Genomic DNA, 27,067 nt, shown 5'->3' with positions numbered 1-27,067 from the left:
AAACAATAAACTCCAACAGAACATGGCATGGTAGGTGCTAGTCCGGAACCCTATATAGTAGGGGTGGAGGCCTAGGGTACAATGGCTGACTAAATTCCAGGAGGGTTTGCAGGTCCTATTAGAGGTTTGGAAAATAACTGGGGGCTTGGGTTGCCCGTTTTAAAAGTGAATCCAGTAGCAAATGTTATAGGAGAGGGTAGACTCCGCCCCTTTATAACAACAACAAAACAAAACAAGCTCTGTAGCCACCCTAAAATTCTTTTTTGGATCGGAGACGTGGATTGCAGCAGAGGTTCTCGCTCCAGAGCACAAGCTGGAAGAAACCCTAGGAACTTGCAGAGCGAGTAGGAATGCCAGCTGGAGGCTGTGCCGGGACTGCCTCTTCTCATTTCTCCCGCGCGAAACCTGGCTGGACCGCTCCACTCCCTCCCTCCGCTGCAGGGGGGAGCAAGACGCGAATGGACCGGAATCCGCCTCTGGTAGCGCTCAGGGACAGCTCAGTCTTGCACCACCTGAGAAGTAAAGTTCACAGGTCGCGAAGTCGGGTCAGTGCCCAGAGGCTAGAGGCCTAGGGACGTGGCGCCGAGTGGGCGGTGCGGCGAGCTCCCCCTGTCCCGGGCGCCGAGTGCGCATATCCCCTGGCCCGCCGGAGCGCCTGGCCGAGCGCGCCAGCTGCGCGGCCTGGGGGCGGTCTTGGTGCGCTGCGCCCATGGCTACCAGGCTCTAGTGGCCGCGTGCTACGAGGAGGCTGGAGCCACTTAAGGAAGATGGAATTGGCGACTCGCTCCCAGGTGAGGGTCTGGCCACCGGCCGCAGCCCGGTCGCCCCGTGGATTGCTTTTTCTTTTGCACCCCGGCCCTGCTCCTGGCCTCGGAATGGAAACGTGGCCCTTGGCCATGGTTCTGTGGATCAGGCGCGCTCCATTCTGCAAACCTTGGAGCTGGCGTGCCCTGCAGGTGTGCAGGGTGGGGCCGGGCTGTGCCACCTAAGTATAGGGGGCGGTCCCGAGTGGCCCCGGGGTCGCAGAAGGGCCACAGAAGGGCCGCGGGCCCCAGGTGTGGACTCTTTTCCAAGGAAGTGCGGACAGGGAGGTAGCGGGGGCGGAGCGCCTATGTTAGCTGAGCTCCCGAGACCTGGGGGGGCGAGGGGGCTTGTTTTGGTGCACCACCCGCCTTCCTAGAGGAATTGGCACAGAGATGAGGAAGTTTAAGAAATGAGAATTTTCTAAAAAACAATCGGGAGTCAGCTTTAGCCTAATTTAGGTAATGGAGTTTAAAAGGAATTGTTCGCGGGTTTGTTCTAGAACATTTTGAAAAATGTTTTCAAGTAGTTTGTAACCACTTGGGGGAAATGGCAACGTCATTAGTGCAAGTTAAAAAACTACTGCAAGATCCCAGATCGTGTACTCAGCACGACTCCAATTACGCATTATGGGCCTATCTATCTGGTCTTTAAAACCTATTAGCAAATACTTCAGTGTTTTTCAAACGTTTCAGTGAGTAGTGGGAATGTGAACGAGATTTTAGGGTTATATATATATATATATGTATATATATATATATATATATGTATTTATTTACATATTACCTTTTTCAAAGAGCTTTTCATTACTTTTAAATGAACTCTTCTATAAAAAGCTCTAACTTTAAGTGAAAATGAACATACATTTTTATTCAGAGATAAGCATTAACAACTTTTTTAGACAATTTTTAAGAGGGAAGGAAGCAGCCACCCGCTGCTGATGGGAACCTGAGATGTTTTGTGCAAGGCAGAATTTCTTGCTTTTGTGAGAACCTCTGGACTCTACAGCTTCCACCAGAACTTCTGGCTGGCATTTACCTCTTTCCTCCACCTGGGCTCTGGGGCCCCAGGAAGAGGTTGCACCTCTGGCATTGCCGGACTGCTGTCACCTGCCAGAGTCGGCTGGCAACTGAAGGCCCTGAGCCACTAATGATTGCTTTGGCTACTTAGTAATTTCTGAAAGCCTTTCTGAAAAGTGGTTCTTTGAGAAAAATCTGATAGATGTTTTGAGAGTATTGTTTTTGAAATGCCTCCAGTGAGGTGATTTTCAAAGCAGGAAAACAATGAGGAAGGCTAAGAACTGAGCCCAGTGTTAGGATTAGTGTGTGTGTGTGCGCACGCGGGTGCGTGCAGGTGCGCGTGCCATTTGGCCTCTGCTTCTAGAAGTTTTGGCCTCTCCAGGACTTAAAAATAAACAAAAAATCCTTTGGAAGGAGATTTGCACTCTGGTGAATTTCATCATTAGAAAATGTGTCTTCATGTATCCCTCTTGAAACTTGTTGTTCTGCTGGAAAGTTCTTTGCACTTTGATCACTTACATCCATACTTTAAGCTTTGGAAATTCAGAAAGTCCCACAATGTGTAGTTGGAAGTGAACATTTTACTGTCAGATAATGAGGCTAATTTTTGGTAATTCTGAAATGTTAAACTATTTACCATGTGGGGGTGATCCTCAAATTATATCCAACCCATTATACACCAATTAGAGTAAATTACTATATGTAAGATGATCTTTTTTTTTTCTTTTCTGAAGACCTCCTAATTGGCAGTGCAAATTAAGATGTGATGATTTTTTCCTGTGGAAATATTCCTGTTCATCATAATTTAAATGTGAGCAGATTATTGTCTCTTTAATTTAAATTAGCTGAGAGTGATTCCGTAGGGTAGGCAGGTGACTGCAGATAAGAGCACTTAATGAACATTTCAGGCATTGCAAGATGTTAAATTTGTGTGGTTCTACCCAGTCCCCCCAGCCTTATGAATAAAGCACTGTGATGAATGCCTGAAGTAGCATTTCTGCACAGTGACTATGGCTCAGCCCAGCATGCTGTGTGTTTTAATCTCATTCATACAGTAAATATAATTTCCATCCTTTGGAAAGCACAAAACTGCAAGGTATTGCAGCAGAGCAGTTTAGGAAGACCTGTTAGCAAGTGATTGAGGGGATACTCATTTGTACTGGGAACCGCTTTGAAGCCTCTGTTTCTGCTCCCCACCAGTGTGTTGGATTCAGTGTTCTCTGACAGTGATTTCACCTTCCATGGGCTGTGGTCTTTTTATAGACTGACCACTGAATCTTTGTGCTTTTATGTTGAGTGACAGAAACAATATTTAGCAGAGGTAAGGGTGTGATCCCTTGCTAAACTCACAACAGTGCAGCTCACTGGACCTGAGTCTCAGGTCCTTAGCAGAGAGGCTGGTAGGTCCTGAAAGTCACTTTCCTTCTTTTCACTTTTCTAGCTCCAGGTTGCATTTTGCACTCTTTGAGAAGGAAATGATGCTAAATGTTATGCATATGCATGGAATATGCTGTTGAAAGGGCAAAGGGGAATTTTTCTGGTATTGCCCTTAAGGCAGTAAAACCCATCTGATCTTATGGCTTGAAATCTGTGCCCAGAACCCCAGAAGCTGGTAACAGAGGGGAAGTCATGTGTGATTTCTCAGGACAATGCTTTGCCACTTTAATAGTCCTATATTTAAAAGGCTACTTGTTCTTTCGTAAGGCTACTGACAAGCAGAGCTAAATTCTCAGAGACCACAGCAGTTCTGGTTTCAGCAGGTACATAGGACAGAAAACCACGAGATAATGTGTGACTTAAAGAAATTTATGAATGCTTGAATATATTAATGAAAAAGCTTAGAGTAACAATTTGAATAGAATATCCAAGTGTATTAGTTTTGAATGGCTCTTAGGAATTTTCCTTTACTCCTTGCTACTCTCTCTGAGTTATAGTTTAGAATCTTTACCTCCAAAATCTAGTTTTGTTTCATAATATACTTCTAGCTTTATTTACCAAAGTGGAATTGATTCAGGCTACTTGGTGTTGGGATAGAGGTAAGAAAACATTGGTGGGACCATTTTATTTCCTTTTTGTCTTTGAAAAGCAGTGGTTTGTGAATATTTTGCAGTCGGACCATTCAGAGGCATGTTTGGCAAGGGGAAGTCATGTAGCTGAAGTAAACACTTAAATAAGTTTACCTTTTGTGGTAGTAAATGCTCATGCCCCGAATGCAACTGCAGAATATGCCATGGAGTTTTGTTGTACAAGGGCCAAAGTTTAAGTTCAAACAGACAGTTGATGCTTTGGCTTTTCTTCATAATTGTCAGAGGACTTGCTGCCTGGGTTAGTCCCTTTATCAGGTGATCATTGAGTGCCTCACGTTATTAGTTATAGTGGAAGAACAAAAACATGACACTGTGGTCCCCCCCTACTACCCGGCCCCCAAGGTGTCTCTGGAGCTCCTTGCCACTTTTGCGTTTGCCACAGCTCAGCAGCCTGCTGACCTTGGTAGCTTTGGGGTTGGGGGTGGGAGGAATACCATCCCTTTTCTTTCAAGAAATGGAAACTGTCCTTGCCTTTTCAAAGTTATGTTATGTTGTACTAGGGATTACGATTTAATCCTCCCTGTGGTTTTGTGAAGCAGGTTGTATTATCTACATTTTACAGATAAGGCTGTAAGTTGGCCCATTTGCCCAGAATCAACCTAGGGAGTTGTTCATCTAGGATTCTGGCTCTAAAACCACTGCCTGTTCCTTGTCACTGGAATCACAGGAACTGGTTGGGTCACTAGCTTTCTCTGAAATAATGAGGATAGAAATCTCAGCCTTATTTGCCATCTCACTGAGATGATTTAAGGACCTGTGGAGTGTAACATGCTGTTTAAATATATTGTGGTACCATTTAGCCAGTTCAGCCCGGATTTTGGTTTATACTCTGTAAAGTCAAAGTGACGTTTGTCGTTTAGGGAATATGACAAGATCTGTAAAGCTTTTACACAGGAATGACTTTTACATGATTTTTGTATTGTGTAGTAACATCATGTTGATATAAGCTGACGTGACAGCAAAATGGTGAGCCACAGCTCTGCTTCCCGTACTCCCTGTGCCTCATTTTCTGGATCCTTTCCATCTTGCAGTGGCCTGTGGAATAAGAGTCATTTTTTCAGAATCTTGTTTGCTTGCTCTTTGAATTCTGCTTTTTAAATTTTTGGTGCTGGGGATTGAACCTAGGGACTGGCATGTGGTAGACAAGTGCTCTACCTCTGAGCTACATCCCCCACCCCAGAATTCTGCTTTTCTTAGTACTTTCAGTTTTAGCGACTGTACAATGTTAATGAGTAGGGTGTGTGTGTGTGGGGGGGTGTACTGGGGATTGAACTCGGGGACACTCAACCACTGAGCCACATCCCCAGCCCTATTTTGTATTTTACTTAGAGACAGGGTCTCACTGAGTTGCCTAGCACTTTGCTTTTGCTGAGGCTGGCTTTGAACTCGTGATTCTCCTGTCTCATCCTCCTGAGGCGCTGGGATCATAGGTGCCACTGTGCCCAGCTAGTAGATGTGTATTTAATGTATTATTTTTCTCTTGAAAAATATTTTTCTTAAAGGAACTTGGAATAAACGTCCCAGAGTGGAAACATTATATATTTTATGACTTGTGATGAAGTCACACAGTGGTTGTTTTTTTTTTAATGTTTGTCTTAAATCATTCTTTGTTTATAATGTATTTAACATCTGGCAAAGGGAATGTGGCTGATTTTCACTAGGTGGGACTCTGATACCATTTTTTTCTAGGGTGTTTCCCCTTCTGTTATGCTGTATTGGCTGAGGGAAAGCAGTTTTTACTGTGGTTAGTACTAAGGCTCATGAAAACTGAAACGATGACTATTGTCTCAGAATCTAAACCATCTAGAGTGTTTTAGTGTGAGTGAAAGTAGAGGGTTGTCCTAGAGGCCCATTCTCTACCACCATCTGGTCTGCTTAGAAAACCAAGATGACCCAGGCAGGTGCTCGTGGATGCGCAGGGGAGTGACTGGATTGGGGTTGGTGGGGACTGTGTATAAGTTGGTCATATTGGCCTAGAACGAAGGCCACTCCAAGTTGAGTTTCTCTCCTGTGTGGCAGAAATTAACTTTTTTTTTTTAAGAGTTGCCTTTTTTGCCTTGCGTACTTAGAAGATAATAGTCTCCTAGATTGCATTCCTGAAAATGTGTTTTGATTGGAGGTTGAATGCCTTAGAAGTCCAACTGTACCATTATACAGTGGTGATTTCTAAGAGCAAAAAGAAAAAAAAAAGTCCTTCTGATGCAGGTGTTGGCTATAAAGGGCGAGTGCACTCTAAAACTTTGTCAAGATGTGTACCTAACGATATCTGTCTATCCTCTTTGTTGCATTTCTATAGAACATTTAAAGAAAGGCATATGGAATCCTGAAGTATGAGTCCTCAGGCCTGTGCCAGCCCAGGCTGCCAGGTGTGTGGGCAACAGATTTCTGGGATCGGATCCCTGCCAGTGATGCTGGCTTTCTCAAGAATCCTTTCCGCAGTGTCCTCAAATCCCCATGAAGAGCAGCACAGTAGTGGGGGCAGCTCCCCATCTTTAACCTTCTGTTCGAAGAGGGTCCTTTGTACCTGAAGAGTGCCTTGCACTGACACTCTGGGTCTTTGGCATCAATCTTAGTACTTGTCTGGTGAAGACCTCCTCCTCCTCTGTGGTGAAGTCTCCAGGATTTTCTCCAGGTAGTGACTGGTAACCCCAAATCATGGTCATCCAGCTGATGGGTGAAGGACAGGGCATATAGTAGGTGTTAAATATTTGTTGAAATTTTTAAAAAAGGGTGATTTATGGCTGTCATTGCCGAATGAGTGGAAGTATGAGTTATGGTGGGCTGGAACATCCTGTAACAGCTGCTCAGATTTTTCTGTTGAACTAATGTGGAAGCCAGTTCCTGCCTGCCCCAGAGGCCTGCAGGTCTAGCAGCTCCTGCTGCCTACATAGGAATGTCCTCATAAATCTTCAGTTCTATCTTTCAAAGTCAGACCTATTTTGTATTCTATTCCTGCATACATTTTTTAAAACTTATTTTAATACAAAAACAGAATTAGAAAGGACAGTTCTTGGAAAAAAACTCCCCTCTCCTGCCCTACGTGTGGCCCTGGAAGCCCTCTGGCTGTCACTGAGCTCCCATGCTGGAGAAGCACGGACTACCAAGTGTAAAATTCAGAAATCATACCTATAAACCTTGAGATAGAAGCACTAACTGCCTCCCACTCCCCATTCCCCCAAATCTATTTAAAGCTCCGTGACTCTGAAGGATATTAAATGGGGGGAAGGGAGTTAAAATTTTTTTTAGTTGATGTTGAAACCCCTAAGAACATTTTTTTAAATGTAAAATGTTGTTTTGTTTTCCATTCGCAGTTTAAAAAGGAAAGTTAAGAACAATAATGGTATGTTTAATATCATTGTTTATTTATTTTTGGTACTAGGGATTGAACCAAGGGGTGCTGAACCACTGAGCCACATCCCCAGCTCTTTTTTATATTTTATTTAGAGACAGTGTTGAGTTGTTTTTATATTTTATTTACAGACAGTGTCGAGTTGCTAAATGCCTTGCTAAGTTGCTGAGAATGGCTCTGAACTCAAGATTCTCCTACCTCAGCCTCCAGAGTTGCTGGGATTACAGGAGTGCAGCACCATGCCCGGTTCTTTTTTTTTTAGATGTTGATGGACCTTTATTTCATTCATTTATTTATATGCGGTGCTGAGAATCCAACCCGGTGCCTCACACTTGCTAGGCAAGTGCTCTACAACTGTTCCACAACCCCAGCCCTCATTGTTTCTTTTTAACTCTCATTTTTTTTAACCCCCTGACAAGTAGTCCAGGATTTTTTTTTCCTTTTGTGAGGTTTATTTTTTTTAATAGAGTAGTTAAGTCCACAGGCCCCATGTAGCCTTGTCCCCCATACATAAGACCTCTTTGTACCTCTCCCTTTACCTGACTTAAAAGTCTCCCCATTCCCCTCACTGCCAGCTTCGCTCAGGGAAGAGGGAGCCTGGGCGTCCTCTTGACCTTCCTTGGACTAAGCAATTGTAACGAGGCACCGCAGAAGGATGTGCTCTTGGTATGTCATTCACTGTGGCCCAGTGCCAGGAGCCTAGTGGTGTCAACAGCCTCAGCAGCGTGTTGGGGGCATTGCTGGAGCTCACCTTCCATGGCCGCAGTCAGTGCCCTTAGGGTAGATGTATGTTAGGAGATTTTGAAGAAAGGCTTCCAGGGCTGGACTGTAGAATGGGAGAGTCCCCCCAGCAGTTGGAAGAGCTGTGCTGTGTTGCTTTCTTGGAGTGAGCATGGGACTCTTTCCTCCTCTGAAAGACAGGCACCTTCAGATCCCTGCCTCCACCTGGGAAGCTTCTGTATGTCCTGCCCCAGACTGTGTCCATCTCGCAGCTATGTAGATAAGGCCAGCAAGTCTTATCTACCCCTATCTTCTGCCCCTAGAAGTCTTCCTGACCATTGCCTCCTCTGTAGGGTCACATGCTGTCTTGGGGACACCTCCAGCTTCTGGACTTACTTGCCATTTCACTGTTTGTCACATCACATTGTTTCACCCTACTGCATATGACCCATTTTTTATCACATCTTTTGGAGTGGTGCATAGCAGATATTAGATGCTTAATAAATACCTATTGTGGGGATGATAATGAAAAGTAATAGTACTTTACACTCTTTTAATAACTAATATTTAAATAGTGTCTTCTGCTTATGGAACACTCTTGAGGCATAGTTTGGAAGTCATCAGGACTCTGTTCTAATCTTCTTGTCTTTTCTTGCTGGGTAAATGTCAGTGTTGCACTTTCCTGGCCCCTTGAAACACACCAGGCTGTTTAACTTGCTTTGGCCAACTAAATCTGAGCAGAAGTGTGGCAAGTCACTTCTAGGTGGGATTCTTCAAATGCTAGCAGATTGTTTACCATATCTCATTCCTTCCGCACTGCGTCTGCCAGCATTCTAGATACCGGCAGCCTGGTCAACCCAGTTCTTCATGGAGTAGAGCCACTGCCCGGCCTGTGAGGAACATGCAGTATGAACAAGAAAGCAGGCTTTTTTTGTTTTAAGTCATTCCCGGAGCTTTGGAGTTGTTTGCTGCTGTTTTCTAACTTTACATCCTGACAGACCCAGGAGCTCATATTTCAGTGTTGGATTTGCTCTGTGGTTGTCATCTGAGTGAGCTGGGGTCCTGGTGGTGGTAATAGAGATATGTGGTTTTGTTTTTGACTGTTAGGTACTCCTTTTATTTGGTGGTTTGGAGTTCAGGGGTGTTAAGGCCCACCTGGCAGGCAGGAGAGGCCCACAGGACAAAACAATTTGTTCTGTCCAGATTGCCAGTGGTGCCTCGTTGAAAGCACAGGAACTGACGTGTCTGAGTTGATCGTCCATCTCAGAGTTCAGAGAATGCTTAACTTTGGCTTCATGTTCCTATCTGCAGACCTCCCTGGAAAAGGGACTAGACCAGTACTTGCCAAATGTATCCATCTCTGCCAAAATTCCACTCACTGGCCATGTATCTGCTATTGAATAGCTCTTCTAAGCCTGTACAAATTACATATCTATATTTCTCCCTGCATATATTTTCTCTTTTAAAAATAACATTAATTACTTTGGGGCCTTTTATTATTGGGATAAAATACACACAATAAAATGAACTATTTTGACCATTTTTTAAATACATGATTGAGTATAATCACTACTGTTGTGTAACTATCACCATTACCTCCAGAAGTTTTTTTTTTTATTTTATTTTTTTTAAATCATTCTAAACTGAAATTCTGTATCCATCTCCCCCACCCTAATCCCCTGGTAATCTCTCTCCTTATTGTTGTCTGAGAGTTTTGAGATCCTGCATATCTCTTCTCTTCTTGAGGGTGGGGGCCCGGGGTTGGTGGGTACCAGGGATTGAACTCATGGGCGCTCAACCACTGAGCCACATCCCCAGCCCTGTTTTGTATTTTATTTAGAGACGGGGTCTCACTGAGTTGTTTAGTGCCTTGCCATTGCTGAGGCTGGCTTTGAACTCGCAATCCTCCTGTCTCAGCCTCTCGGATTCCAGGTGTACAACAGGCGCACAGCTGTCCTGCATATCTCATACAAGTGAAATCATGCAAAATGTTTTGTGGCTTGCTCATTTCACTCAGCATAGTGTTTCAAGGTTTATTCTTGTAGTGGGTGTCAGAATTTCATTTCTTTCTAAGGTTGAATAATGCTCTTTTTATCATATCTCATTCCCTTTGCATTGTATCTGCCAGTATTCCTTTATGTGTATGTACCAATTTTTTTTAATCCATTCATTCATCAAAGGACATTTGGTTGTTTCTACCTTTTGGCTATTGTAAATAATGTTTTTATGTACAGTGAGTGACAGTTTCCACATATCTGCGGGAGTGTCTCTTTTCAGTTCTTTTGGTTATACTTCTAAAAGTGCAGTTGCTGGGCCATATAGTAATTCTAAGTTTCATTTTTAGATAAAACACCTTACTGTTTGGCATTTTCTCTTCCTACTAGCAGTGTGCAAGGGGTTCAGTTTTTCTTCACATCTTTGCTGATTGGTGGTAGGTTGTTTATTTTATTTTTTTATATGATGGCCGCTCTGTTGACTAAGAGGTGGTATCTCCTTATGGTTTTGATATAATTTTCTTGATGATTCCTGATATTGAGCATCTTTTCACGTGCTCAGTTGCCTTCTGTATGTCTTCTTTGGGGGAATGTTAATTCAAATGTTAATTGAGGTTTTTGTAGTTGTTGAATTGAAGTTGGTTTTATATTCTGCATATTAATTCCTTGTCATATATATGATTTATTTTCTCCTGTTCTGTAGGTTGCCTTTTCACTGACTAGTGTCCTTTTCACAAGTTTTTAATCTTGATGAAGTTCAGTTCACCTATTTTATCATTTGTTGCTGTATCCAGTAAATCACAGTCTAGTCCACTATCATGAAGCTTTTATGTATCTAGGCCTTTGATTCATTTTGAGTTCATTTTTATAAGAAAAAAAAAAAGGTAAGGCCCAACTTCATTCTTTTGCATGTGGATTCATGAAGTTTGCCCAGCACCATTTTTTGAAAAGAATATTGTTTCCCTTTCCCCATTGGATGGTTTTATCACTCTTGTCACCAAAGTCATTTGGCTGTGTCAGGTTGTTTCAGGCTCTCTGTTCTCCAGTTGGTCTGTATGCACCATTTTGATAACTGTAAGTGTTGTAAGTGTTGAAATTAGGAAGTGTTGAGTCTTCAAACACTGGTTTTGTTTTTAAGATATTACTCTATTTAGGGTCCCTTGAGATTCTATATGAATTTCAGGTTAGTCTCTTCTAATTCTATAGGAAACATCCCTGGTATTTTTTTTTTTAAATATATTTTTTAGTTGTTGATGGTCTTTAATTTTGTTTATTTATGTATATGTGGTACTGAGATTTGAACCCAGTGCCTCATACACGCTAGGCAAGTGCTCTAACACTGAGCCACAATCCCAGTTCCATCCTTGGTATTTTGATAGGGATTACATTGAATCAGTTGATGGCTTGGGTAGTGTGGTCATCTTAACAATATTGTACTTCAACCCATGAACATAGGATATCTTTGTCTTTATTATGTTTTCCTTAAGTTTTCAGTAATGTTTTGTACTTTTCAGTATGTAAGAACTGTACCATTTGGTTACCTTTATTCCTAAATATTATTCTTTTTAATGCCATTTTAAATGGAATTGATTTTTTTAAAGTATCTTTTTCAGATTCTTTATTATTACTGTGTAGAACGCAGCTAATTTTTTATATGAGATTTTATGTCCTGCAACATTGTTGAATTTGTTAATAGCTCTGACTACTTTTTTTGTGGCACCTCTCCTGTTCTGTACATATACAGACATGTCATGTAACAGGTGTGTTTTACTTCTTCCTTTCCGATTTGAATGACTCTTCTTTCTTTGCTTGACTGCTGTGGCTCGAGCTTTCAGTACTATGTTGGATAGATGTGGTGGAAGCAGGCAAGCTTGTCTTGTTCCTCATCTTAGGGGGCAACAACTTTGAGTCTTTCATTCACCCTTGAGTATGATGTTAGCTGTGAGTGGGTTTTGTTTGGTGGATGACATTTCCATCCATTCTTGTTGCTGAGATTTATTTATCTTTTTAATCATGAAAAAAAAGTATTAAATTTTGTCAGATGCTTTTTTCCTTACATCAGCTAAGGTGATCATTTCCCCTCTTTATTTTAATATGGTGTATTTACATTAATTGATTTTCACGTGTCAAACTACCTTGCATTGCAGGGATAAGTTTCATTTGGTCATCTAGTATAATCTTTTTGCTATGTTGTTAAATTTCGTTGAGGATGTTTGCATCAAAATTCATATAGGATGTTGCTCTGTAGTTTTCTTATAGTATTTGGCTTTGGTATCAGGATAATGCTAGATTGTAGAGGCTCCAGGAAGTGTTCCTTCCTCTTCAGTTATTTTTTGGAAGAGTTTGGAGGACTGGTGTTAATTCTTCTTTCAGTGTTTGATAGAGCTCTCTAGTGAGGCCATTAGTACCTGGGCTTTACTTTGTTTGGGAGGGTTTCAAATCCCCACAAGTTATAGATTTATTCAGATCTCTGTTTCTTCATAATTTGGTCTTGATAGGTTTTGTGTTATTAGAAGGTTATCCGTTTCACCTAGATAATCCAATTATTGGTATATAATCATTTATAGTACTCCTTTAAAATCCTTTTTTACTTCTACAGGATTGGTAGTAAAGTCCCAGTTTCATTTCTGAACTTAGTAGTTTTGAGTTTTTTTTTTTTTTTAAGTAACTAAAAGTTTAATTTTGTGAATATTTTCAAAGAATCAACATTTGGTGTCATTGATTTTTCTCTGTTGGTTTGTTCTCTATTTTATTTGTCTCTTGCTCTAATCGTTATTATTTTCTTCTTTCCACTGGCTTTGGGTTTAGTTGGTTGTACTTTATCTTGTTCTTTAATGTGTAAATTTGGTTTGAGATCTGTCTTCCCTTTTAACATAAGTGAGTGTTTACATCAGTAAACTTCCCACTTAGCATATTTTTTTCTGCATCCTGTAAGTTTTGGTATGTTTTATTTTTATTTGCATTCGTTTAAAGGCACAGGTTGAGTACCCCCTATCCAAAATGATACCAAACGTGTTTCAGATTTCAGATTTCTTTTTCGGATTGTGGAATATTTGCACTTACATAATAAGATATGTTGGGAAATGGGGCCCAATTCTGAACATGAAATTCATTTATGTTTCATATATATTTGATGCACGAAGTCTGAAGGTAATTTCATACAATATTTTTAATAAATTTGTGCATGAAACAAAATTTCACGGCATGGAATTTCCACACTTGTGGCGTCATGTTGGAGATCAGATTTTCAGACATTGGAGCATGTTGGATTTTAGATTTTTAGATCAGGGCTGCTCAGCCATTATTTTCTAATTTCTCTTGTGATTTCTTCTCTGACTTATCCCATTAAGAGTGTGTTATGTGATTTCTGCATATTTTTGAGCTATCCTGTTTTTCTTCCGTTACTGATTTCTAATTTTATTCTAGGGCTCAGAAAAAATTGCTTGTATGACATTAATCACTTAAAATTCATTCACATGTTTTGTGGACTATCATATGGTCTGTCCTGGATAATTTTTATGTGTGTGTTTTCCTGTTGGGTAGAATGTCTTATGTGTCTGTTAGTTGGTTTATTGTATTGTTCATGTCCTCTGTTTTCTTATTGCTGTTATTTGGTTGTTCAATCTATGATTGAAAGTAAGGTGTTGAAGTCTTCATTATTATAGAACTGTCACTTCCTTCTTCCAATTCTGTCAGTGTTTGCTTCATACGTCCTGGAGCTTTGATTTTGGTGCATACATTGAAAATTGTTATCTTCTTAGTGAATTCTTAGTGAATTGACATACACACACATACACACACGTGTGTGTATGTGTGTGTGTGTGTGTATACATATTATAGTTGTAGTTGGACACAATACCTTTATTTTTATTTATTTTTATGTGGTGCTAAGGATTGAACCTAGTGCCTTGCATGTGCTAGGCAAGTGCTGTACCACTGAGCTACAACCCCAGCCCCATGAACTGACTTTTTTTTTTTTGTCAGTCAATAGTGTCTTTGTCTTTTGTAATGGATTTTAAATTAATATCTGTTTGTCTGGTGTTAGCCAATTCCATCTCTTTTGGCTACTATTTGCACTTAACATCTTTTTTTACTTTCACTTTCAACCTATTTGTTTGATCTAAACTAAATCTTTTGTAGATAACATGTAGTTAATGCCTTTTATAAATCTCTGCCAGCCACTTTCTTGATTATGGAATTTAATCCATGTACATTTAAAGTAATAACTAGTAGGAAATGACTAAATTGTTGTGTTTTCTGTCTTAACAGCTTAGTTTTTGCATTTTAGTTATATCTTAATGGCTTGTTTTGGTCCCTCTTCCTCCATTACTGGCTTTCTTTGTATTTAGTTGATTTCTTTGTAGTGACATATTTTTACTCTAAGTCACATTTTCTTGTGTTTTTTGTCTATATATTCTCTGTGGTTATCATGAGTATTATGTATAACATTCTAAGGTAATAACAACCTCTTTGATATCAATTTGATTTTACTGACATACAAAAACACTATTCCTGTACAATGCTATTATAAATTACATCTCAATGCTTTGTGTATCCACTGACAGATTTGTTAGTTTTCCCTATAAAAAATAGAAAGTAAAGTTACAAATTATTGCACAAGGCCCTGGGTTCAATCCCCAGCACCACAATAAAAAAACAAAACAAAACAAAATTAAATTTACAATAATATTCATTTTTATATTTCCATGTATTTATCTTTACCTGAGAACTATATGTTTTGGTATGACTTTTAAGTCACTGGTGTCCTTCCATTTCAACCTGAACCACTCTGTCCTTTACCATTTCTGTTTACTGATGCTAGTGGTAATGAACTCACTGAGTGGTAATGAACTCACTAAGACATCTGAATGTCTTAGTTTCTGTCTCACTTTTGAAGGATAGTCCCGCCCACCCCAATGCAGAATTCTTGTTTGACAGTGTTTTTTTTTTTTTTTCCCTTTCAGTATATTAAATGTATTATAAATGAACCATTGTACTGCATCTGGCCTCTAAGGTCTCTGCTGAAAAATGAGCTGATAATATTATTGAATATGCCCTAGATGTGACAAGTAGTTTGTCTCTTGATGCTTTTAAGATTCTTTGTCTTTCAGCAGTTTGATTATACATGTCACCATTTAGGTTTCTTCAGATTTATATTACTTGGAGTTCACTGAGCTGCTTGGATTTGTATAGTCATATACATGATTTTACTAAATAATCTCTCTATTCTCTCCTTTGCAGACTCCCATAATTCGTGTATTGATCTGTTTGAAAAAATCTCTTTAAGCTGTATTCATTCGTCTTTATTTTCTTTCCTCACATTGGATGTTTTCCCCCACATTTTTTATTGGTGCATTGTAGTTGTACATAATGGTGGGATTTGTTATTACATATTGGTACATGCACACAATACAACAATGTAATTTGGCCAGTATCACTCCCCAGCACTTCTCGCCTCCCAGTCCCCACCCCACGGTCCCTTACCTCTACTGATCTCCCTTTGATTTTCATGTGATCCCTGTCTATTCCACCTTTCTTTTTCCTCTCCAGCTTCCACATATAAGAGAAAACATATGACCCTTAACAGTACTTTTTGAGTTTGGCCTATTTTGCTTAACATAATGATCTCTAGTTCCATCCATTTTCCTGGAAATGATATAATTTCGTTCTGTATACATACCACATTTTCTTTATCCATTTATCCATTGATGAATACCCAGACTGGTTCCATTGTTTGTCTAATGGGAATTGTGCTGCTAGAAACATGGGACTGCCTCTATCACTATAGTATGATAACTTTAATTCTTTAAGACAACTACCAAGGAGTAGAATAGCTGGGTCATATGGTGGTTACATGTCTAGTCTTTTGAGGAACCACTATATTGATTTCCGTAGTGGATATATACTAATTTACAATCCCATCAGCAGTGTAAAGTGTTTCTTTTTCTTCTCATTCTCTCCAGCATTTATTATTGTTTGTATTCTGGATAATTATCATTCTGACTGGACACACTTGATATTTTCAAGTGCCTTCAAGTTTGCTGATTACTGTGCCTTCAGACATGTATTTGAACTACTCTTGTGAAATTTCCTATTTGGTGGTTATATTTTCTTTAGCTCCAGAATTTCTGTTTGGTTCCTTTTTCATAATTTGTCTTTGTTGATAAACTCCTTTTGCTTCTATGTCATTTAGCTTTAGTTCTTTGTACTTCCTTTTGCTCTTTAAGGGCAATGTTTGTGCTCCCTCCCAGTTTCTGTGCTCCCTCCCAGCTTATTTGCTCCTTTGAATATGTTATTCCTTTCTGTTTCTATGTATGCCTTTTGTTGAAAATTGGATATTTGATAAGACAGCCACTTCTTTCAGTCCTTACTGATTGGCTCTGTGCCAGGGAATCCTACAGTGATTAGCTGGGCATGTTCTGAGTCTGAAAACTTAAGGTCTTCTCAGATGTTTTCTGAACACATTGTCTTGCCTGGAGCTGTGTCTAGCTTTGTGAAGTCCCCATATTTGTGGCTTTTCTTTCTTCTTCTTCTTCTTCTTCTTCTTCTTCTTCTTCTTCTTCTTCTTCTTCTTCTTCTTTTAAAATCTATTTCTGTAAGTATCTCACCCAATTCTTACTGGGCTGCAGAAGTTCTTATATTTTTCCACACCTGATATCTGTACCATCTGCAGGTCTGTAGTCTCCCTGCAAATTTCAAGACCCCATCTGGGGTCCAAATGAGGTGAGATAGGTCCCATTCCTTCAGGCAGCTCCCTGATAGATTAGAATGTTGTAAACTGCACTTAGCAGTGCACACCTGTACTCCCAGTGGCTTGGGAGGTTGAAGCAGGAGGATTGAAGATTCAAAGCCAGCCTCAGCAATTTAGAGAGGCCCTAAGCAACTTAGTGAGATCCTGTATCAAAATCTAAAATTTTTAAAAAGGCTGGGGATGTGTCTCAGTGGTTAAGAGTCTCTGGGTTCAATCCCTGGTACCCCAAAAAAAAAAAAAAGTTACAATCACTGAATCATTCTGGTTTCTGGAAAAGAAACTAGACTGCAGTACCCTCCAGACTAAGATTGCCTTGTGGAGTGGATAGAAAAGAATGAGAAAAAAAATTCCGAAGAATTTTCTACAATTGTCATTGTAGGTGATTTATTTATTTTTCTTGGTTGGGCATTTGCTTGGTTGCTGTAGACCTTTGGCCATTTTCCAGAGCTCCTGTAATGTTAGTTCAGTCAATTCTTGGGTTTTTTTTTTCTTTTTTCTTTTTTGTCTCCTTGGGGAAGCAAAACCTTAGAGTTTCCTGGTTTATTACTTTGCTGATATTACTCCCTGATGAGTTTTTTTATATGTAAATTTCTCAAAGAAAAATTGCAAAGAAAAAATTAAGAGGGACTCTTAAACATACGTGTTAAGTTGGCTGTGTGCCAGGTGACTTTATTGAATACTGTAAGTCAGTTTTTTATTGCTGTAATGAAATACCTGAGGAAAGCCCCATGGTAGATGGTAAGAATGCATACAGGAGCAAGAATCACATCTCAAAACTGGAGGCTAGAAAGAGACGGGTCCCCCAGTCTGTTTTGAACCCATACCCGCATCTCTGAAATGTCCCACCGCATAAGAATACCAGCATCTTGGGGAACAAGCCTATATCATATAAACCTTTTTTGGGGGGGATGGGGGGATACACTAAACTGTATCCAAACCATAGCAAGTACTTGTATATGTTGCTTAATCTTTATAATAACTACAGAACTGTTCTCTGCATTTGCAAGTGAAGAAACCTGGCCCTGGTTACTCAACTTTTGGGTGGAGCCATGATTAGAAGAAGGTAGTCTGACATTAAAATGCCATTTACTGTTCTCTGTTATTCTTATAATCTTCAAATCCAAAAATAATCACTTAATGTTTTGTGTAGCCTTGCAGTTGTACTTTTCATTGCATTCATTCCTGTGTTTGACCATGCTTTTTTTTTAATTTAATGAATATGTCCATTGTGTTCAAAATACTTGAGCTCTCTCTCTCTCTGCAGGCTCTGAGAACAGTGATGAACAAATGGAAGTTTTTGCCCACCTGGTGTTCTCATGGTTTAAATTTTGTGGGAGAGGTAGCTAATAACTGTATTGTATTTTAAAACTTATAAAATAGCAGGCAACAAAAAGTAGAATGAAGTGAAACCTAGTTGGGAAAGGGTTAGAAAAATTGGCTGCTCTCAGGGTCCTGCTTCAGGAAGAATGGTCAAGGGGCAGGTCCCACTGAGGAGGAGGCATTTGAGCAGAGACCAGAAAAGACTCCCTTGCCCATCTATGGAGCAGGCAGAGGTTCTGAGGCAGACTGTGCTCCCTCCCCTCGTGCGTTTACAAGGGACTGTTGTTGTCGGAGGGCACGGAGCAGCTAGAGTGGAGAGGAATGGGGGCCCTTGGGAGCCATGATGGCAATGCAGGGTTTCACTGTTCAGGTTGATGGGAGAACCTGGGGGGATATAATACAGAAGTCTCCATTGCTAAAGGAAGTCCTGGGAAACAGACTGGTTAGGAGGGAGTTTAGGGACCTTTACCAATAGCCCAATACTGTGCTTAGTGATGCCAACAGACCACTTGCCAACCTGGTGAAGAGCTGTGTTCTTCCTGTGATCCACGTATTTAGCAGCCTGCTTGCTGAGTTTTACATAATTATAAGCAAATTTGAAGAGTGGGATGAGGCCTTTTAAGTTATCATCATGAACTGAGACTTAAATTTTGTTGTTGTTGAAGTCACATTCATAAAACAGAAAATTAGCCATTTTGAAGTGAACCATTCAGTGACATTTAGTACATTCGTAATGGGTGTCCACCACCTCATATCTAGTTCCCAAACATTGTCATTACCCTTAAAGGAAGCCCTGTACCTTTTTAGAATAGCCTCTCTCCTCCTTCCTCCTGCCCAGGCAGCCACTGATCTGCTTATGGTATCTATAGGTGTGCCTGTTGTGGATAGTTCACTTAAGTTGAATTGCATGATATGTGATCTTTTGTGCCTGGCTTCTGGTCCCTAGCATGTTTTCCCGGTTTGTCTGCATTGTAGCATGGACCAGTACTGCTTTCCTTTTTATGGCCCAATGGTATATGTGTGCTATAATTTGCTTAACCATTCATCTGTGATGGACATTTGGGTCATTTCCACTTTTTTGGCTATTATGAACAGTGAGGCCGTGAACATGTGGGCTCATGTTTGAACACCTGTTTTCAGTTCTTTTGATTACATGGTTCAGAGTATAATTGCTGGGTGATGTGTTAATTCTGTGTTGTGACTTTTTGAGGAACCACTGAGCTGCAGAGCCTTTTTATAGTCCCATCTGCAATGTGCAAGTGTTCTAATTTCTATGCATCCTCACCCCCACTTCTCCTTTTGGATTAAAGCTATTATAGAATAGGTCAGTTAGCGTCTTGTTTCTTTTCTTTTTTGGGGGTGGGGTTTCCAGGGATTGAACCCAGGGGCACTCGACCACTGAGTCACATCCCAGCCCTATTTTGTATTTTATTTAGAAACAGGGTCTCCCTGAGTTGTTTAGTGCCTCATTGTTGCTGAGGCTGGCTTTGAAGTCGAGATCCTCCTGCCTCAGCCTCCCTAGCCTCTAGGATTACAGGTGTGCGCCACCGTGCCTGGCAGCGTTTCGTGTTCTGGATTTTCATTTCCCTGATGATGAATAGTGTTGAACAACATCTTTTCATGTACTCATTGGTCATTCCTTTATTTCCTTGGGAGAAAGGTCTGTTCATATCCCTCGCCTATTTCTTGACTTGGTTGCTTGTCTTTCTGTTTTTGAGTTTTAAGAGATCTTTGTATATTCTGGGTTAGTAGATCCTTAACAGAAATCTGATTTGCAAGTATTTCTCCCGTTACGTTGGTTGTCTTTTCACTTTCTTGGTAATATCTTTGATGCATAAAGTATTAGTTTGTTGAAGTCCAGTTTGTGTATTTTTCCTTTTCTGTTGCTGTGCTTTTTGATTGGTCTTAGATTTCCTAGTTGAGTAACTCCTAAATACTCTGTGCAGTGTGGGTGTTTAGTTATATTTTTTGTAGGGGCATTAATGAGGTTTGTGCCTTTGTGTAAGACTAGGCTGCTGTTTGCTCCTCTTGAGTGAGGGGAAGTGCATCAACTGAATGAAGTGATTCCATCACAACCTGATTATCCTTGGGTTCTGTGATTCTCTTAACTGCTAGTAGTAGTTTATGTACTCCATCACCCTGAGTTTAACCAGATTTTCCTGGCAATTTTGAAATCTCACTGTATGTACTTTTTTTTTTTTAATGTTCTAATTTAGATATTTCTGTGACTTGGATAGGGTTTAAGTTTGGCAGTGTGAGCTCTTCCACACATGTGCACCTCTTTCAGGCTATGACTGCTTATCCTCACGCACACTTCCACATGCCACCTTTCACCTTGCCTAGGCCCATTGCCTACACCATTTTCTTTGGACTTTCCAGCCTCTGAAGCTGAGCTTAATCCTTTGCTCTTTATCAAGCTAGCTGCCTCAGGTATTTTGTTGTAGTAACACAAGCTGACAAATACAGATGTATATGACCAATTTTCTTTTCTGAAAATTTGGGCCTGTTTATCCTCCTATCAGTTCTGTGTTGTGATGTTTGTCTTGTCACATCTTCCCCATGATTTAGCATGTTCTTTAAAAACTGAAACAAAATGTCATGTCATCAAAATGAGAATGATACCTATTTTAATTTACATTCCTTTCATTACTACTTTGGCTGAAGACTTAATTTTAAAATGTTTTTAACCCCTTCTGTGTTGCCTAATATTTGACTTTTCTTTGTTTTTCTGTTTCGTCCCTGTGACTCTTGGATGTGTTTCATTTGCATGAGTAATGTTAATAATTTGTTGTATTGGCAAGTCTTTGCCCCAAACTTTTTTTTTTCTTTATAAATTTTGTTTTAAATAAGAAGCTTTAAATTATTATGGGGCCAGAAACACACAGTTTCCCATCTTTTTATTTTTATTTTTTGGTACCAGGGATTGAACCCTGGGGCATTCAACCACTGAGCCACATCCCCAGCCCTATTTTGTATTTTATTTAGAGACGGGTTCTCACTGAGTTGCTTGGCACCTGGCTTTTGCTGAGGCTGGCTTTGAACTCATGATCCTCCCGCCTCAGCCTCCAGAGCCTCTGGGATTACAGGTGTGTGCCACTGCACCCAGCTCATCTTGATATTCTTTATGTTGGTGGCTAAAGTCTTTCCCATTTGGAGGCCAGGTGCCTGTGCACCTTAATCATGCTGCTCTTTGTAGTTCGCTGTCACTCTGTTTTGATTTGCATCAGGAGAGAAGCAAAATTACCTGTTTTCTTCTCAGCTGATTTTGCCAGCATCATTCACTGGAAGCACATTTTCCTTCCCAGTGATGTGTGGTGTTTCCTTGATTGTGTTTTACTCATGGCTGGGATCCATTTCTGGGCGATCTGTACTGTTCAGCTGTCTCTGCATATTTATCTTTCTCAACTAAGGTTGAATTTAATGCACCCCCAGTCCCAAGAGTTTTGACACATACCTGCAGCTTTGTGATTACATCCCAGTCAATTCCATCACTCCTCAAAACTCCCCTTTGCCTCTTTATAGTCAGCCCTCCACCTCCCGCCCCAGGCAGCCACTGGTCTCTTTTCTGTTTGTGTAGTTTTTGCCTTTTGCAAAAAATCAGGTAGGTGGAATCATACAATATGTAGCTTTTTTTCACTTAGCATAATGTGTTTGAGATTTTTTTTTTATGTTGTGTATCAGTAACTCATTCTTTTTTTATTACTGAGAGGATTCTTTTGTATGGACAAAACTACTTCTGTTTATTTGTTCCCTAGTTGACTTGAATCTTTGCTTGGTTTTGGAATAAAATTGCTACATACAAGTTTTGCCTGCATATGTTTTCATTTCATGTACACAAATACCCAGGTGTGGGATTGTTGGCTCTATGGTAAGTGAATATTTAACTTTATAAGAAATTGATAAATTAGTTTTCAAAGTGGCCCTACTATTTTGCATTTCAGTCAGCAACATATGAGGGTTGGTTGCTCTTGTCAGCCCTTGGTATTGTCTTTTTAAAAAATCCTTAGAGATTTTAATCCAGGGGCACTTTACCACTGATTCTACATCCCCAGTCCTTTTTATTTATGTATTTATTTTTTGAGACAGGGTCCCCCTAAGTTGCCTAGGGCCTCGCTAAGATGCTGAGGTTGGCCTTGAACTTGGGATCCTCCTATCTCAGCCTCCCAAGTTGCTGGGATTACAGGCGTGCACCTCCATGCCTGGCTTCTATATGGTCATATTTTTTAAACCCTTCGAATAGTACATAGTATCTCATTGTAGTTTTAATTTGCATTTCCCTAATGACCAAGGGTATTAGACATCTTTCCATGTGCTTATCTGCCATACGCATGTCTTTGGTGAGGGATCTGTTCAGACCTTTTGTCTATTTTTTAAAATCTGGGATGTTTCCTTGTTACTGAGTTTTGAGAGTTCTTCCTGTATAATAATCTGAGTCCAGGTCCTTTATGAGATACATGATCGGCAGATATTGTCTCCCAATCTGTGACTTTCCTTTTAATTTTCTTAAAGAAGTTCTGCTGTAACAAGATTTTTAAAAATCTGCATTGCGTGTCTGATGTGAGTTTCTTTGCCTAACCCAATGTCACAGGGAGTCTTGCTGTTGTCCATGCTGGCCTTGAACCCCTGTGCTCAGGCGATTCCCCTGCCTTGGCCTCTTCAGAGCCTGGGACTTGCAGGTGTGCGCCACCAATGCCGACTCTGTAGTTTTAGGTTTTCATACTCGGGACTGTGACCCATTTCTGGGTTAGTTCTTGTAAATAATACATGGTAATGTATGTTTCTTATGGACCGTTCAATTTATTTGAAAAAGATTTAAAGAATTGACCGTGCTTTTGGTAGAAAATGACATAAAACCTCCCATGAGGCAGATCCATGGGGAGGCAGTGCTGCTTCTGTACATAGGTCCCTTACACAGATGCAGGACAGTACACCCTGCAAATTCTGCAGTCACAGCCATCAAGTGGCTCTCAAAACACTTAACAAAAATGCAGCCGTGTGTATGTGTAGGTATGTGAATTTTTTTTTTTAACTTAGGCTTAAAATGGAGCTTGTTTCCAGGTGACACATATGTGTGCTTAATTTCCTGAAGCTTTATCACATCAGCCCTTGAATCAATTGACTATTTTTTTTTCTTTAGAAATTGATGGGTGATGAATATGTTCCTCCTGGCTAAGAGGGTTGGAGGGTTTTTTGTTTTTTTTTCTAAATCCGGGAAGGAAGGATACATTTAGATACCATTAAGATATGGAAAAGCTTTAATTAAAAAATTATGCTTAATTTTACAGTGTAAAATTTTAAATTAGCGATGCTTCACATTAATTTATTTTCAAAGGTAAATACTTGATGGAAAGCCAGCTGGCAGCTTGAGGCGTCTTTTTATAGTTTGTCAGCTTTTTATTGAATTTTAATTAAGACTTGGGCTGGCAGAGGCAGAGGTCAAAGTGAGAGGGAGACCTCCAACGCATTGCTTTGTTTTTTTCTTAGGAGCTGCCACACAAGCACCTAGTTGGCAAGGTGCAGCCAGCTACTGGGGGATTGGTTGTTATTACAACACCTTGTTTGGGATGGAGCAATGCTGGGTTTCAGCCAAACACGGTTCTGCAAACAGCTCTGCCCTCTAGACTCTCAGGTGGCTTTTGGACTTTGAAGTCAGGATACCTGGGTTGAGGTGTGGTAATGCACATGCTCAAAGCTGACTCTGGACACCTGAGGCTTAGGTGAGAAGGCTGGATTCTCCAACCACACGTCCCTAATCAGCAGGCAGCATTAGAAGTGGGACACAGTGATAATTGTTCTGTCCGTTTAGAAAAGATTATTTTAAGGAGGGAACCACGCCTGATTTTTAAATTATCTTTTAAAATCTCTTTTATTGTAGAATTTTTTAAAAATACGATAAAAATAACATGACCTTTATTGTCTCAGCCATTTAAAATGTATGGCTCAGTACCATCCAGTATGTGTACATGGGTGTGTGAAGGAGGGTGAGGAGCTCTAGTACTTTTTCCATCTTGTACAACTGAAATTCTGTATCCATTCAACACCTTTCTATATTCTGTTGCCAGGAATTACCCTCACTAGGTACCTCATGAGTGGAGTCATACAGAATTTGTCATTTTGTGGCTGGCTTATTTCAGTTAGCAAAAACCCCTCAAGGTTCATTCATATTGTGGCACCTGTCAGAATTTCCTTCCTTTTTATGGCTGAATAATATTCCATAGCATGTGTATGGCATATCTTACTTATTCTCCCATTGATGGATCATTGGATAGCTTTTGGCTTTTGTGCATAATGCTGCGCTGAACAAGGCAATTTTTAATTTAACATTTTTCTTAATTGTCTTAACACTTTGGTGCCCACAAAAGTTAATGCCAGGTACTAGTAGTAGATGTACTAGTAATACTAGTTGAAATTCTGGCACTTTAGAATTTCTAGACAGCTCTATGGTATTCCATAATTCTGCTCTGTGCTTTCTCTTAATAGGTTTGAGATCCATCACAGAGATATTTGGTCCTTCCCACCCAGACTCAGATTCCTAGCTTTCCTGGGAACATTGAAGGTCAGGCACACTGGACCCCTGTTTCTGCCTGGTAGTGGTTAGCTAGAGTTCAGGAGTGGCTTCCCTCATGGGTGGGCACCATCTCATCTCATTTTACATTTGCCTGGTGGCCCTCCAACCCACTGAATTGCAGCAGTGTCTGTTCTAGAGATGAGTTCTTGGGAAATTTATATGGCTACAGGTGAGATCTGCAGCCCTTTCCAGAAGAGGAGCTATGACCACCACTGTTGTGTGTAAATGTCCTAGCATTCTGGGTGAAAATTCTTGATTCCTCTTTTATAGGAATGTCACAGAGTGTACCTTTTGACCCAGTGCCTTTCCTAGGAAAATGCACCTTTTCTAGGTAAGAGACTACAAAGTCATACAGGTTAAATGCTTTCAGCAAGTATTTATTGATGGCCTATGCAGCCAGGCCTGGTGCAGATGCTCAAGGATGCCATCCTCACGCCTCTGCCCTTGACAGGGAAATGACTCCTGGTCCCCACTTGACTTTTACTGATAGTCCCATGGTTAATTCCAGTAAGGATAGAGTGAACACACACCTTGAGAGTCAGGGATGGCATGAATGTGTCTGCGATTTTTATGAATCATGACAGAGCTTTCAGAAGGGAGTTTTCCGGATTTTGTTTGCTGACTAGATTGAGGTCATCCTAATTCTATGTGAATTCAACTTACATAAATAGCCACTGGTGGGAAATGTGTTGCCTTTTCAGTTATTTGCTTTACTTTTCTTTTTGGTGAATGTTAGGATTGATGTTAACAAATGGAGCAGATACTTTAAAAAAGTCAGTTGCACCCTGTGTGGACCACACAGCTACCCCGTGGATCGCAGCCCAAGAGGATGACAGCTCATGAGGTCAATGTATTGACCTGTTGAACTGGTCAGACATTAGAAGTGTGTCCCTTTTTTATTGGGTTCCTGTTTTACAAACCCTGTCCCCTTTGTTGTGTCTGTTAAATTAAACATTGTATTAAGTACCTAGGGATATTTGATAGAGATTTTTGCTAAATCTTCAAACTTTAAGTTTGGCAGCAAATCAGAGTCCTTTGTACCCCCAGAATGCATTTTGCAACGTGTGTTCTTCCCCTTTGTTTTTAACAATTACAGCCCCCTGATGGCACCTCTGAAGCAGATATAGGAGGAAGATTGAGGAATGTGGGCCTCACACAGTGAGGGGCTTTACATGGTGATGCTGGGGCTGATGTACTGGCCCCTGGAAGCCGTTTGTTGTTCCTATCTCTGAGACTTTCTGTTCTCTGTGGATTTTCTTCCAATAAATCTGTTCATGGAGTGCCCCTCTTGTAGTCATTTGTGTTAAAATAAGCTGAGCCAGCAGAGCTTTTTGTACAAAATGGTGAGAGGTCAAAAAGAGACTGAGCACACTCCTGTAGTCCCAGCAGCTCAGGAGGCTGAGGCAGGAGGATCAGGGGAGTTCAAAGCGAGCCTCAGAAACTGTGAGGCACTATGCAACTCAGTGAGACCCTGTCTCTAAACAAAATACAAAACAGGGCTGGGGATGTGGCTCAGTGGTCGAGTGTCCTGTCCCCACACCCCCTCCAAAAAAAGAGAGACTGACGTGGACATACCATCCCTGTCTCAGTACCACTTCAGGGGTAGAACTTGGTATTGGGTGAACTATGTACGGCATGTTTACACTTTCGTAGGTGTTGTCTGTGTGTCTGTCACACAGGATTCTCTTGGAGCGTGAGTTCTGGTAGCTAAACAACAACAGAAGGTGTCTGACAAGATAAGGGTGGGAAGCACTGCTCATTGCATCATTGTACTTCCTGGTGAAAAGTTTTTATGAGATGATGGAAAAGTGCGTGTGTTAACTCCAACATCATTGGACTCGTAGAATCCAGTCTTTGGATTTATGTTCTCTGAAAACCAAATGTTAAATTTCTTTGAATTATTAATTTCTAGTAATTTTGAAACAAGCATTAAAATCGTGATGAAAATAAGTAGATTAGGAATTAGTAGTTTCTCAACTGAACCTGACTGAATGTAAGGTCATTTCAACACACACACACACACACACACACACACGCTCACACGCCCACACTCACACACAAATTCAGAGTATAAGTTAGTTTTGACTATACAACATTGTCTATGCTAGCATGCAGTAAAAGGGTGCTCTGTGGGACCCTGAGAACCTTGTAGTGACCCATGAGGGTAATTTATTGTCTTAATGATACTGACATTATTTACTCCTTTATATTATTATTCTTTTTTATTTGCAATGATTGTGCAAAAACAAAGGTGGAGAAAATTCCTGGCCTTTAGCAGGAGTCAAGGTGGTAGCAGCACACTGTGCTAGGAGTCATTGCATTAGTCATACGTTCAATGTAAAAATAAAATGTCAGTTTCACGTGAGACTGTCTTAGTGGAGCAGTAAAAATGATTTTGTTAGATCTTGAACCTTGAGGGCATATCTTAATGTACTGCACCATGAAATGGGAAGTACCT

At 40.5% G+C, this 27,067-nt stretch overlaps 1 protein-coding gene across 2 annotated transcripts in view; it reads left to right on the top strand.

The window, feature by feature from the left end:
* The first annotated feature begins 640 nt into the window (after nt 1-640).
* Cdca7l (cell division cycle associated 7 like) overlaps nt 641-27,067 on the top strand; it is a 44,171-nt gene continuing 17,744 nt past the window's right edge. For both annotated transcript variants that reach the window (XM_046463521.2, XM_046463520.2), the window contains exon 1: nt 641-791. In XM_046463521.2, coding sequence (XP_046319477.1) covers nt 768-791 — 24 coding nt within the window. In that variant the 5' untranslated portion in view covers nt 641-767. The remainder of the gene's footprint in view (nt 792-27,067) is intronic.

Source organism: Marmota monax, unplaced genomic scaffold, assembly GCF_021218885.2.
Source record: "Marmota monax isolate L192 unplaced genomic scaffold, Marmota_monax_Labrador192_F-V1.1 WCK01_AAM20220418_F8-fsc00057, whole genome shotgun sequence".
Taxonomy (NCBI): Eukaryota; Metazoa; Chordata; class Mammalia; order Rodentia; family Sciuridae; genus Marmota; species Marmota monax.
This window is presented reverse-complemented; position numbering and strand designations above follow the sequence as displayed.